Raw genomic sequence first — 14265 nt, 5'->3', positions numbered from 1 at the left:
CCTTTGTGGATCCGGTAGGAGCAGCGGTAGTCGGCGGGCAGCTGGCAGCCAATCTGCGCTTCCACGGCATCCAGGTCGTCTTCGCGAGCACCCTCTGTAAACGCACAGAAAGTACAAGGGGGCACACTCAGCCAGCCAGGAGGCCATGGGACCTCCTCGCTAACTGACCACGCCCGCTCAGCCTGAGCAGACTGCACCCTCACAACGAGCGGCTGAAATGTGGGGACGTGAGCCGGGCTGATCAGAAGCATCAGGTTCCTCAGGTCCCTGCGACCAGGGCACTGGCACCTCGTGGAACACAAACATGTGCGCACTGACGGGGCACATGTGCTTTCCAAAGGACAACGCGAGCCTTTCCAGCAGACCTTGCTTTTACAAATGTACAAGTGTGCTGCTGTTTATTAAAGCAAGGCCGACAAGCACTAAACGCTGCAGAAACTGGACTGCTGGTGCACAGCGTCGCAGAGCCTCTCACCAGGGACACGGGCCGCGGGGCGCAGCTCGCGCTGGGGGAAGCAGCTGCGTGGACAGGGTGCTCCATGCTTGTGGACTTAGCACGCGCCCTGGCTGCAAGGACACGGAACTGCGCTTGCTAAGAGAGGCGTGGCGCCCGGCAGCGACCCACCAGGCCACGGCCACTCTTGCCTGCACAACAGGTAACTCGGTAACTGGGTTTAGGACTTTCAGAGCACTACCAAGGCAAGGAGGCTCCAGGAGAAGAGGGGGCGTGAGGTTGGCAGCACCTGGAGAGCCCCCCACCGGAGGCAAGTGCCGATTCTGAAAACGCATGCACTGGGAGGGAGGATGCTGAGCAGAGCCCGGCAGGCCGGGACTGGGCCCGCAGGGAGAGAGGAGTGGGGAGGCCAAGGCGGCTGGATTGGGGTCCTGAAGGGCCCGGTCCTCAGAACAGGGTGAATGAAAGGCGGACTGGTTCTCACAACGACTCCTGCCAGCTTCCCATCACACCTGCGTTGGCTGCACTGCAGGGACCGGCTGCTGACTCACTGCCAGCCCATAGCCATGGTCTCCAGAACAAAGTGGTGTTTCCCCAGACTCAAACTCCATCAAGGGGAACCAGCAGTTAGCGTAATGGCTATGTCGCTGGACTCCCACGTAGTCGACCGCAGTTCGTGTCCCGGACCCGGTGGCTTAAAACTCACGCCGGGCGCGTGTGCGTGCGTGCCCAAGATCCCGAGAGGAGAAGGGAGGAGAAGGGATTGCGGCGTGACCATCCCCCCTGGGGGGTGATTTCTCATTTTCTGTCTCTATGTCTCTCTCTGTCTGGTGCGTGCACGCGCCCTACAGTGAAAATCTCTCCAAAAAAAGAAAAAAAAAAAAAAAACTCCATCAAGCAAGCAATCAAAAACAAATAATAGAAACCAGGCCTGTACGACAACAAGAGCTGACCACAGGGCAGACAAGAGCGAGCTGGTGGTGTGATGGTGACAGCAGCTGGACCCCACACGGCTGCTGTGCGGTTCGAGTCCCGAACACAGTGCCTAGAAAATCACGCCGGGCATGTGTATGGGCGTGCCCAGAATCCCCGGAGACGGAAGGAGAAGGGCTGCGACATGGCCATCCTCCGCGGGCTGGTACCTCACTTTCTCCTCCTCTCTGAAGAGCACTCGTGCCCCATAACAAAACTAAGAAAACTAAAAGAGCAGCCAGATGAGGGCAAAGACACAGTTACCTTCAAAGGAACAATGGTGAAACTGACGTCCGAATTCTCAACAGAACTCAGATGAGCTCTTCGGAAAAGGGGCTGAGGCGTGACCGCCTACCCTGACAGCAGTCTCTCCCTCTGCCTCTCACTCGCCCGCTCGCTCTGTCTCTGGTCAGCGCATACACCCTCTGGCAAAACTGTACAAAGAAGGATCTCCTGGAGGCGGGAACAAAAATGACTGCTGACTACACCCTCCAACGATGAGGATGGATAAATCCACGTCAGGCCCGAGAGGTGGGGCGTCAGCAGCAGCCTCAGGCAGGAAACCAGGAGGAGAAGCAGGACCCAGAGTGGGCGTGGAGACACAGGGAGGAAATGGAACTAAGGACAGCACAGGAAGGAGCAGTGAGCAAGTGGGAGCGGTGAGAGCAAACAGAGATGGCATGCTTAGCTCAGGGAGTTAGTGCAGATAGAGTAAGGGACCTGCCGCCATCTCAGTAACAAATGAGGGGCTCGAAAGGTGAAGCAGACCTGTACACAGTCTGCTAACGCGGATGGAGGGGACATACGGAACTGTACACAGTCTGCTAACGCGGATGGAGGGGAGATACGGAACTGTACACAGTCTGCTAATGTGGATGGAGGGAAGATATGGAGTTGTACACACAAAAAAGAGAATAATATACAAGAAATACTAGATACCAGTAAACGTCCAAACATCTGGATCATCGGTATCCCAGAAGGTGAAGAGACTAATCAGGGCATTGGTAATCTAGTCCATGAAACCCTGCAAGAAAACTTTCCAAACCTGGAGAGGCATTCAAACATCTAGACCCAAGAAAGACAAAGGACCCCTCATAGGATCAACCCAAGAAGATCTTCTGCAAGACACATCATAGCCAGAATGACCAAAACCACAGACAGGGACAAGATACCCAATTCCCTGCAAAGGATATCCCATCAGGCTGACAGCAGACCTCTCATCGGAAACAATGAGAGCGAGGAAAGAATGGGAAAATAGATTCCAAGTATTGACTGAAAAACAGTTTCAACAGAGAATACTATACCCTGCAAGATTATCCTTCATATGGGAAGAGAAGACAAGAACATGATCAGATAAACAAACCTGAAAGAATTTACCAGCACCAGACCAGCTCCCCAAGAAGTTCTGAAGGGAGCGCTATCCCAGAAAAACTAAAGTCAGACACACAGAAATAAGAGTTCTAAAACAACGAAGAAAATGGTCAGCTTAATGGTCGGGACAAGTCCAGAGTTGAACGCTATCTTCCAGAACTTACATGGAAAGATCGGATCACAAAGAAGATAAAGTACCTGAGTTTGAACTGGTGAGATAGAATTTTATGACTTTTGACTAAAACATTACTGACCTTCTATGCTTTGTTTTCCAGAACTAAAGAATTTTGTCTTCTCTCAAGCTGTCGACAGGTCCATGTGCCTACTATTCGAACAGAATCCTAACCTGTACCTGGCTTTAAATTTTAAGCAGTACTCTTAACATTTTTTTGATTTTGATTTATTAAAGCTAAGACGGCCTTTCTTGAACTTAAAATACCTATTTAATGACCACAGTAAGCTAGATAGCCTCAGCTAGATGCTACTTTATAGTATATTCATTCTACCCACAGAGTTTCATGCCTAAAGTCAACTTGTGTTCACAGATACGCATATATCAGCTGAACTTGCCACTGAACGTATTTAGATTAAGATATTTTGCTATTGAACTTGCTGTTGAACATATTTAGATGAAGGTATTTTGTGAATCAATGATACGTAGGAGAGAATAAAGGAATGGAAAGCAACTGCAGACGCCAGAGACAGGGTGGGAGGAGGGTGGGCAATGGCAGAGGTGAGAAAGGGGGGGAATATATATACACATATAACAAGAAATGAAAAACTGTTTGTTGACAACAACATCTATGATCACCCCACTTTACAGTGTACTCTGGCTGGGAAAATCACATTATGCTGTGGTGATGCGCTGTGAAAGAATGTAAAATAAATACTAAAAGAAAAGGGAAATTACAATGGAGATAGGAAATGTAAAAGGAATGCCATTCCAAAGAATCTTTAGTTCTAAAGGAAGGAAAACATTTGAGAAGAACTGATTCTAATTTTATCTCACCAAAACCAAAACATGGGTACAATGCCTTTCAGTGGAGAAGTCTGGAAAAACTGAAGAAGGCTGAGCAGAGAAGCTGCAACGTCTACAATCAATCCATGTGGTTTTATGGGCGTCAACTACCATGTCGAGTTGACTGAGGTATCCTGTTAATATTTCTCGCCACAATGACACGACAGCGTGGCACAGAGGGGGCAAGGTGGGGTTGGACAGGTCTCAGGGCACATCTTCCTCACCCTACTCTGCAAATGTCCAAATACCGGCAGAACTCGCCTTGCGCTACCATGTTGCTCTTACATGCTTTTTGTTTTTTTTAGTAGTTTTTGCCTTAGGGTACATGTGCTCACTAGAGAGAGAGACAGAGACAGTGAGAGGGACAGTGAGAAATCAGCCCCTGGGGGGATGGCGACACCACACTTCCTTCTCGCCCTGGGATCTTGGGCACACACACACACACACACACACACGCCTGGTGTGACTCTGAAACCACTGGGTCCAGGACTTGAACCACGGTTGGTCATGTGGGAGTCCAGTGATGTAACCACTATGCCATCTGCCGGTCGTGCTCTGACACTCTTTAAGACTCAGGCTCTTTCCTTATTAGACTGTCAAACAAACATTCACTTCCACTTCAAATAGAAGAGAGTCCTGACAAAGCAGGCGGGTTTTCAATTAGACTCTGTTGGGGCCAGAAAGTAGCATAGTGCTGAGGCAGCGGGACCCCGGCGGGAGGTCCGGGAGTGCCGCAGGCCCTGCTCGCCAGGCCAGGCAGGTGCACGTGTGCCCAGAGGTGGGACTGGCTGGGCTGGGGGTGGGCTGTGACACAAGGGGCCTATGGGGACAGCCATGTGTGTGTGTGTGTGAGGGTGAGGGTGTGTTTCCCTCTCTCTCTGATGAAAGAAAGAAGCAAATACACTTTAGGGTCCTGCCAGTGGTGTGGTGTGTAAGAGGCTGAATCCCACATGGCTGACTGTGTGTCTGAGTTCTGGACCTGGCAGTTTGAGAAACATGCCCGGTGTGTGTGTGTGTGTGTGTGTGTGTGTGTGCATGTGGTGGGAGAAATGGAGGAGAGGGGATTGCAGCCTGGCCTTTCCCCAAGGCAGTGCTTTCTCACTTTGCTTCTCTCTCTGTTTCTCGCTGACAAGTGCACACACCTGCTGGCAAAATATTTTTTAATTTAAAAGTTTAAAAAATATATATACTATAAAAATGTTTGAAAAGAAATCAGAAAAGTGGTTGTCAAGCAATCTTACCATTACTAGTTTCCTCACATAAAATAAAACCATGGATGGGAACCAGCAGTTAGCGTAATGGCTATGTCGCTGGACTCCCACGTAGTCGACCGCAGTTCACGTCCCAGACCCGGTGGCTTAAAACTCACGCTGGGCGTGTGTGCGTGCATGCCCAAGATCCCGAGAGGAGAATGGAGGAGAAGGGATTGCGGCGTGACCATCCCCGTGGGGGGTGATTTCTTGCTTTCTGTTTCTATGTCTCTCTCTGTCTGGCAAGCGCACATGCCCTATAGTGAAAAACCTCTCCCAAAAAAAAAAAAAAACCATGGATGAAGGCGTCCGGCCTTCCCTTCTTTCTCTTTCTCCGAGTCAAGCTCTCACTGTGTCGCCCAGGCTAGCCACAGCTCAGTCCTCCCCACAGCTCCATGGGTTGGCAGGTGCGGCTCCGGGAGTGCACAGACCACCGGCTCAGCCCTCCTTCCTCGCAGGGAGCCGCGTGGTCTGGGTGGAACAGGCGGGGCAGGCGGCAGGGCACTGAGCAGGCTCTGAGCACCATGGCAGCCCCGCGCCGTGGCCCAGGGTGAGAGCCGTGATCTGAGCTCACCTGCCCACACTCACGGCAATGCAGGGCTATCCCCCATTCCCAGTACCTTTCAGAGAGAGAACCATCCGAGGACACCTGGGCTCCAAATACTTCTTGAGATCATCCCAGGCCTTTTTAATAGCAGCATAATGGTCAATGTATCTTCCTACGTCGGAGTAAGTATCTATGAAGAGAGACTTCCAGCACTGGTTCTTCTGAGCTTTCTCTTCTCTAAACACATTAAAGGATGGGATTAAAATCTTCAGGGGGACACAGCACGTACCCGACACTCAGCAATGTACTCACTAGGGTCTGGGGCTACCAGGGGTGGAGGTCATGTCATTCACTTTCTAACTTTTTACTTATTTTTACTAAACTGTCTAATCCTTAATAAAATATGACGTGACTAGTTTGTGGGGCGTAAATTTCAACTGAACTCGCAAAAACCCATCCTGTAAATCTTAGAGGTGTGCACGGCCGCTGGCTGAGCGCTTGCAGTCCCATGGCAGGACCCAGCACAGCTGCTGGGCGAGCCGGGGCTGCAGGCAGCTCGGGACTGCAGGAGTCGGCGCTCATGCCCACCGGCTCCCAGACGCCCAGCGAGTGTCCACCGGGCCGACAACATAAACTAGGGCCTATTTTTTGCCTTCACAATATGGGGGCCAGTTCTGGGGCCTGGTCGGTGAGGCAGCCGGATTCCACATGGCTGACCGCATGGTTCGAGTCTCAGAGACGGACTGAGCATACCTGCGTGCCCACGACCTCAGAGAAGGAGGGATGGAAGAGAAGGGGTGTGGTGTGGTCACCCCCATGAGGGTGCACTCTCCTCTGCCCATTGCTCTCTGGCTCACACACGCACCAAAGTGCGCTCTACAGACAAGCCCATGGCCTCATGCTTAAGGAACCCAGCGCCCACACGGCCAGCCCTACAGTCCAAGTGTCAGACCCAGTGGCTCGAGAACACATGCCAGGTGCACATGCCAGCACAGGCGTGCCCCAACCCCGATGAGATGGAAGAGAAGGGACTGAGCCGCGACTTTGCTCCACTGGGTGCTTCTTCTGCGCCCTCGCTCTGTGGCGACTGCGTGCACCTGCAGGCCGTTCTCTCCAGTCAGGGAGAAAGGACGAAGTACAAACGCAAAGTAACAAGTAGCAGAGGCCGTGACAGCCCCGAAGATGAGGACGACCCTAGGTGGCACACTGAGGGGCTCGGACGCAGCCCACAGGGCGTGCTGCTGGAGGGCTCAGGGGGTAGCTGAGGGAGGAGCAGCTCTGCAGCTGCGGTTAGCACAGGGTGCATCTAACGGAGTAAGCTAGAAGCACAGAGATGGTTGGGAGGGTGGGCTGAACTAAAAGGGGCAGTTAGGTGAGATGAAAAGGAAACCAGAAATATGTACAGGCTAGGAGCAGCCCTGTAGCCTAGTGGGCAAGGCAGCCTGACCCCATGGCTGGCCATGGTTGGAAACTCGGCCCCAGAAGCTTGATAAACATCCCAGGCACAAGTGCATGCACGTCCCAAATCCCAACAGGATGGAGAAGTGGAGAAGGAACATGGCTGAGCCGGCCCAGTGAGAGGTGCCTTCTCTCCCTCCATCTCTGTGTCTCTCTGCACCCTCTGGCAAACACATGTGCTCTCTGGCAACTGGGAAGTGTGTGTGTGTGTGTGTGTGTGTGTGTGTGTGAAATATACGGAGACTAAAATCGGACAAGCTTGGTAACTGAGTGAACGTAAGGGAGCGGCGAGCGGGGAGGGCTAGGGTGGCTGCTGATTCTGGCCCGGATGCCTGGGGAGCCAGGGCTGCCACAGAGACTCGAGTGCAGCGCTGGGTCAGGACTGAGGGCAAGAACAGTCCAGGGTAGTTTGTTCTTGGAGGTGCAAGGGAAGGGGAACATACTTTATGAACTTAAATAACATTATTTAATTAATATCACACATTATCAAAACTAAAAAGTACCAAAGAACTTATGATTTTTCTCTTTTAGGTTTTTGCCATAGGGCATGTGCACTCTCTGGAGAAAGAGAGAGACAGGGAATGTGAGAAATCACCCCCGGGGGTGGCCATGCTGCGATCCCTTCCCTCCCATTCTCCTCCTGGGATTTGGGCACGCACGCACACGTGCCCAGCATGGTTTTCAAGATGCCAGGTCTGGGACTCCACTGCAGTCAGCCACGTAAGAGTCCAGCACCTGAACCAGCACGCCATCTACTGGCCTCGCCAGCCTTCTATCCTAAGCCCAGCCTTTGAAAGGACGCGTCCCTTGTGTCTGGAAGGGACAGCTGTGACTGTCACCGTAAACGCTGTACTTCTAGCTCTGGACTTAGCGGTGTGACATGCAGGCACTGACTCCAAGTGGACGAGAAAGATGCAGCAGTGCCTCCAACCCCTCTCCGGCCCTTCCTTCTCCCAGAGCAACAACTCGGTTGCTATTTTAGTTCTACCAAGAGTCTGCAGCTTTAAATAATACCCCAAAACCTCTATTTCTTATTCGGCCAACTTGGGTCATGCTCCGATCCCCTTAATCTAAGAAAAAGACACTGTACTAGTAACCCCACCTTCCCTGTCCCCTTCTCCAGCCCCCACCTCTGTCACCCACAAGCTTACTCGGTCAGGACCTGTCACCAGTGCTGCCTCGAGCTCTCTCGTGGGACGGCTGTACACACAAGCCTGAGCACAGGGGGAGGCCAGAGTGGTCGGCCTGACCTGCCCCAGCGCTCGCAGGAGAGCACAGGGACAGAGAAGATGGGGCTGCGGCCACAGTGGGGGCAGCGCCAGGCAGAGGCAGGGTGGGAGAGGGGCTGGGGCGCCCCCAGGTCCCCGCGTACTCACTCTGATATCAGCCAGTACTTTTTGCAGTGTCTCCTCCACAGCGGATCGTGACTCGAGAGCTGGCTGAGTCTCCTGCTGACGTAGCAACAGCTGGCGGTCCCCGAGTCACGGTGAGTACAGGAGGAAGGAAGTGATGGAGGGGTAAGGATGAAGACATTCGTTAAGTTTCGTTTTACGATTTTGCTACAGGGCACACACACGCCAGCCAGCCAGACGGAAAATGAGAAATTACCACGCATGGGCACCACGCAGCAGTCCCGTCCTCCAGTCTGCTCCCCTGCCCGGGGACGCCCGCACACAGCTGCCCCACCTCCCTCCCGTGGTTTTCGAGCTGCCTGGTCCGGGACCCGAGACTCCAAGGCGGAGTCAGCCACCTTAACGCCACCTGCACCTTTCCTTATTAGCCACTTACTCCGCCCTGACACTCCTAGAACAGGTTTCCTGGACCCACGCAGTGAGTCCGCTGCCTGATGGCCTCGAGTATGAGACCTTACCTATTTTAGCTGACAGAGAAAGCCAGAACCCTCCACAGCTATAATCCTCAGAGGGGCCACATCACGCACGTGCGACTGCAGTAAGCCTCGAGCCCACGGGCTCCACGGGCAGTCGCCACAGGAGGCACTGCTGTGTCCCGAGAGGGAGGCGACAGGGCAGAGGGCGCTGGGCTGTACCCAGAGGGCCTAAGATGTAGGGCTCTGAGCACACGCGTCTTCTGATCTGTGTGTTTCTAGACAGACGCGTCTTATCTGTGTGTTTCTAAGCACACGTGTCTTCTGATCTGTGTGTTTCTAAACAGACGCGTCTTCTGATCTGTGTGTTTCTAAGCAGACGCGTCTTCTGATCTGTGTGTCTCTGAGCACACACGACTTCTGATCTGTGTGTTTCTGAGCACACGCGTCTTCTGATCTGTGTGTTTCTGAGCACACGCGTCTTCTGATCTGTGTGTTTCTGAGCAGACGCGTCTTCTGATCTGTGTGTTTCTGAGCACACGCGTCTTCTGATCTGTGTTTCTAAACAGACGCGTCTTCTGATCTGTGTGTTTCTAAGCAGACGCGTCTTCTGATCTGTGTGTTTCTAAGCAGACGCGTCTTCTGATCTGTGTGTTTCTAAGCAGACGCGTCTTCTGATCTGTGTGTTTCTAAGCAGACGCGTCTTCTGATCTGTGTGTCTCTGAGCACACACGACTTCTGATCTGTGTGTTTCTGAGCACACGCGTCTTCTGATCTGTGTGTTTCTAAGCACACGCGTCTTCTGATCTGTGTGTTTCTGAGCAGACGCGCCTTCTGATTTGTTCTTTTTCTTAGAAGAAAAAATATTGCAGTCAAAAATCACCTTTTCAACCAACTATCAGAGAATCCACCTATAAAAGGTGCCCATATTATAATTCTTTTTTTGAAGAATTGTTTAACTTTATTTTATTTATTTTAATTTGACCAGAGAGGGACAGAGTGAGTGAGAGAGAGAGAGAGAGAGAGAAAGCGAGAAAGCGAGCTGACAGGTCTAGGACTTGAACCACGGTTGGTCGTGTGGGAGTTCAGTGTCCTCAACCATCACACCACCTATCAGCCCGGATATGGTAACACTTCTAAATCAGTATGAACAGTTATATGAGGGGACTTCAAAAAGTCATGGAACAATGGAATTAAAGTAAGAGTTTATTTTGGTACAAAACGATTTTTAAATCCCAGCATAGTGTTTTTATACTACACCTTTCTCACGAACTTTTTAAAAGATCTCTCATACAACTCATCAGCTATCTTAAAACACAACAATGGAAGCACATAGTTTTCTTACTATATAGAGATTTCTTTTTTTAATATATAGTTTTATTTTTCTTTTGCCCTGGGGTACATGTGCTCATGGGGGGTGGCGGGGAAGAAAGAGAGAGAAAGAGAAAGAGAGAGACAGAGAGAGGCAAAGTGAGAAATCACCCCCCGGGGATGGCACGCCACTTTACTCCTCCTCCACTCTCCTCTCAGGTTCTGGGCACAACATGCACGCACAGCGTGATTTTCAAGACACTGGGTCTGGCACTCCAGCCATGGTTGGCACGTGGGAATGCAGTGCATTAACCACCACACCACCTGCTGGTCCCACTACACAGAGATTCTAATACCACAGTGCTCCACTTCTGCACACGCTACCATACATAAATAATTGCAAAAGAACAGACGTAAAGAGAGAAAAATAGATTTCTATCCTTGCACTAGGGAAATCACATTGGGCAATAGCTAATCAATCAATGAACAGAATCTAAGTCACAGGGGAATTGTCAAGGTCACGAGTAAAGCATATTAAAAAACACTCTCGGGGGACCAGCAGATGGCGTAATGGTTTGTCACTGGACTGCCACGTCGTCAACCACGGTTCAAGTCTCAGACTCAGAGGCTGCATGTGTGTCAGCATGCCCAAAATTCTGAGAGGAGAATGGAGAAGGGATTGTGGCATGGTCATCCCCCCGGGGGGAGCAATTTCTCACTTTCTCTCTCTTTGGTGAGTGCACACGACCTATAGCAAAACTCTAAGAAGAAAACTCTTGGAACCAGTAGATGGTGTAGCGGTTAGGTTGCTGGACTCCCACATGGCTGAGCACAGTTTAAGACCTGGACCTGGAGGCTTGAAACTCACGCCAGCAGCATGTGTGGGCGTGCTCAAGATCCCGAGAGGAGAACAGAGAATGGAGAAGGGATTGCAGCATGGCCTTCCCCCCGGGGCGGGGGGGTGATTTCTCATTTTCTCTCTGCCCCTCTGGTGAGCACATGTGCCCTATAGCAAATATCTCTTAAAAACTCTATGGGGGCCAAAAGGTGGTGTGATGGTTAAGGTGCTGGACTTCCACATAGCCAACCGCAGTTCAAGTCCCAGACCAGGTGGCTTGAAAATCATGTTGGGCACCTGTGTATGCATGCCCAAAATCCCAAGAGGAGAATGAAGAAGGGATTACAATGTGGCCATCCTCCCTGGGAGGGGATTTCTCACTTCTCAGTGTCTCCCTGTCTCCCTCCAGTCAGCAAACACACCCAATGGTGAAAACCTAAAGAGCAAACGAACGAACAAAACAACACGCTCTCCGCTCGGCCCGTGCCCAGGGTTAAGGGAGCAGGGTACCATATGGCTGACCGGCTTCAGCCCCAGCCCCAGTGACATGGAAACCGTGCTGGGTAGGTGCCTTGGGGCCTCAAATCCCGACAGGGTGAAGACATGGAGCCTAGGCTGGGAAGGGCCCCCTCCTCCATTTGCCCGCACATGCCTTGCAGCACATGAAACAAGCCAGACGGCCCACCTGAGGGTGGCAGCACGCCTCCATCCCGGTTTATGCAGCCCCATCCTTATCCTTCCTCACAAACCTCGGGCAATGAGCACGCGAGCGTGTGCACAGAAGAACCCCCGCGTCTACGCGTTTACGGATTCCGGCCCCACTCCATCCAAGGCCCTCGCTCACTGTCACAGCAGCTGGACATGGAGGGCCCCAGAGTGGCTCTGATGCACTTCGAGGTTGCAAAGCACGGCCCCGGGGACTCTGAGCTGGCGGGTGTGGACGGAGTCCGCACCAGACACCTGTCTGTCGCAGCAGTGTGGCTGGTAGCTTGGGTGTGTGAGGGTTGGGAACGTACACTGCAAAGCCCCGGGATGGAGAAGGCGTCACACGATCCCAGGCGCAAATCATGCAACTGACACCCGGGCCGGCACTGCCCAACAGTCCAACAGACAGGGAGCAGAAGCGTCAGGACGGAGCGGCAGGCTGGGCAGCGGCAGACCCGGTCGGGAGGTGCAGGGCAGAAGCTGCGACACACTGGGCACTCCCGTGGGCCACATTCAACGGGACAACGCAGCCCTGCAGCCCTGCACGCATTCAAAGAGGGCCCTGTCAGCCCAGTATAAAATTCTGGCTGCTACCTGAGGCGTGAAATCAGATCCCCCCTGGCTCACAAGGTCCCTGTGATCTTACCACCTCCCCTCAGCCCTGCTGTGAGTCACACCCACGTCCAACAGCCTTCCAGCTCTGGCCGGCCTAGGTAAGGCTTGGAAGGCTGGCCTGACCTAGTGGCCCCGACACGCTGTGCCTCTGCCGGGACGGCCCTGCCTGGCCAGCAGTGGCCCTTCCTCCCCACTCTACCAGAGCGACTGAACCTTGTCCCCAGCACCTCGCGCACGCAGGTGCTCACCCACCTCCCCTCTGCCCACTGGCCAGGGCGTGCACGGGGCCTCACTGGTCTTGCTCCGCACTGCGCCCCAGCACCTGGCAGGCTGGTGCATAGTAGGCACTCAAGAAAAAAAGAGAAAAAAAGAAAAAGCTTTTTTCTCTTTGAATAAACAATTACAGGCATGGGGCCAGCAGACGGGGTAATGGTTACACTGCTGGACTCCCACATGGCCGGCTGTGGTTTGGGTCGACCCGATGGGGAGTGCCCCAGATCCTGGGAGGAGAATGGAGAAGGGATTGCTGCTGTGGTCATCCTCCCTGGGGGGGGGTGTGTGTGTGATTTCCCACTTTCTCTTTTACTGTCTCTGTCTCTCTTTCCAGTGATTATACACACCCTAAGGCAAAAACCCGGCAGGGCAGTTCGAGTCTGCACGAAGGAAGGCCAAGCGGGCTCCTACAGGAATAGGCCTTGGGGTTGGGAAGAGGTGGGCAGGACTGTACGGCAGCCGCCAGGTGTGAGGACAGCGCCAGGAAAGCCACCTCGGACTAAGGCAGCCCACCAGCCCTCCCCTGCCCCGGGGGGTCTGTAAAGAACCCTATGGTCCCCAGTTTTTTTTGTTTTTTTTTGTTTTTTTTTTTTTTTGTGAGGTTTTTGTTTTAGTTTTTTTTTCTCCAGAAAGAGAGAGAGACAGAAAGCAAGTAATCACCCCCAGGGGGCATGGTCATACCGCAATCCCTTCTCCTCCATTCTCCTCTTGGGATCTTGGGCACACAAGCACACGCGCCCAGCGGGAGTTTAAGCCACTGGGTCCGGGACACAAACTGCGGTCGACAACGTGGGAGTCCAGCGACATAGCCATTATGCTAACTGCTGCTCCTGGTCCCCAGTTTTTAAGGAGGGCGTCTAGACCTGTCAGAAAATCACGCAGGCAGTGATCGAAAATGGGGGTCAGGGTCTAGACTGAGGGCGACAGCAACAGGCTAAAAGCAGTGCGCTAGGGCAACCTCCCCTCAAAAAAGCATTCCTCTGCTTTCCTCCAAGCCTGAGAGGAGGAATAAAAGTCGCAGAGGGTACCAGAACAGGTAGCAGCCAGAAATCGAAGGGCCAACCAACAGCTATGGGAACCTCCTGAAAACCGAAAACCGGACTTCGGAAAGGTCCCCGATAACACAGCACAATGGTCAGCGGGCTAGAACCCAATGGTTGGTCCAAGAAAACCATTTCCTACCCGCCCACGAGGGTGCGGAAGCACGCCGTCCCGACTCCGGGCCGACCCCGCTGTCAGGGGGCCATGCTGCCCGGCCCACGTCCCTGAGCACCCCGCGCTCCACCAGCAGGAGCCGGGCACGCCCCCACCCGGAGCGAGGTCGGGCCACAATGGTCAGCGGGCTAGAACCCAATGGTTGGTCCAAGAAAACCATTTCCTACCCGCCCACGAGGGTGCGGAAGCACGCCGTCCCGACTCCGGGCCGACCCCGCTGTCAGGGGGCCATGCTGCCCGGCCCACGTCCCTGAGCACCCCGCGCTCCACCAGCAGGAGCCGGGCACGCCCCCACCCGGAGCGAGGTCGGGCAGATGCTCGGGATGCGCAAACGCCGAGGCGTACCGCGACAACGGGTATCCGGGTCGCACCGGAAGCAGCACCCGCGCCCTAGCCCACGCCCGCGGGGGGGC

General features: G+C 53.3%; 1 protein-coding gene across 1 annotated transcript in view; it reads right to left on the bottom strand.

Annotated features, from left to right (window-relative positions):
• FBXO3 (F-box protein 3) overlaps positions 1–8536 on the bottom strand; it is a gene marked incomplete at its 5' end in the record, with an annotated part of 28630 nt that extends 20094 nt beyond the window's left edge. Inside the window, 3 exon segments of the mRNA XM_014593076.2 lie at positions 32–94; positions 5686–5849; positions 8447–8536. Coding sequence (XP_014448562.2) covers positions 32–94; positions 5686–5849; positions 8447–8536 — 317 coding nt within the window.
• Positions 8537–14265: the final 5729 nt, after the last annotated feature.

This window comes from Tupaia chinensis, unplaced genomic scaffold, assembly GCF_000334495.1.
Source record: "Tupaia chinensis unplaced genomic scaffold, TupChi_1.0 Scaffold139733_1, whole genome shotgun sequence".
Taxonomy (NCBI): Eukaryota; Metazoa; Chordata; class Mammalia; order Scandentia; family Tupaiidae; genus Tupaia; species Tupaia belangeri.
Note: the sequence above shows the minus strand (reverse complement) of the source record. Positions and strands in the feature narration are given on the sequence as shown.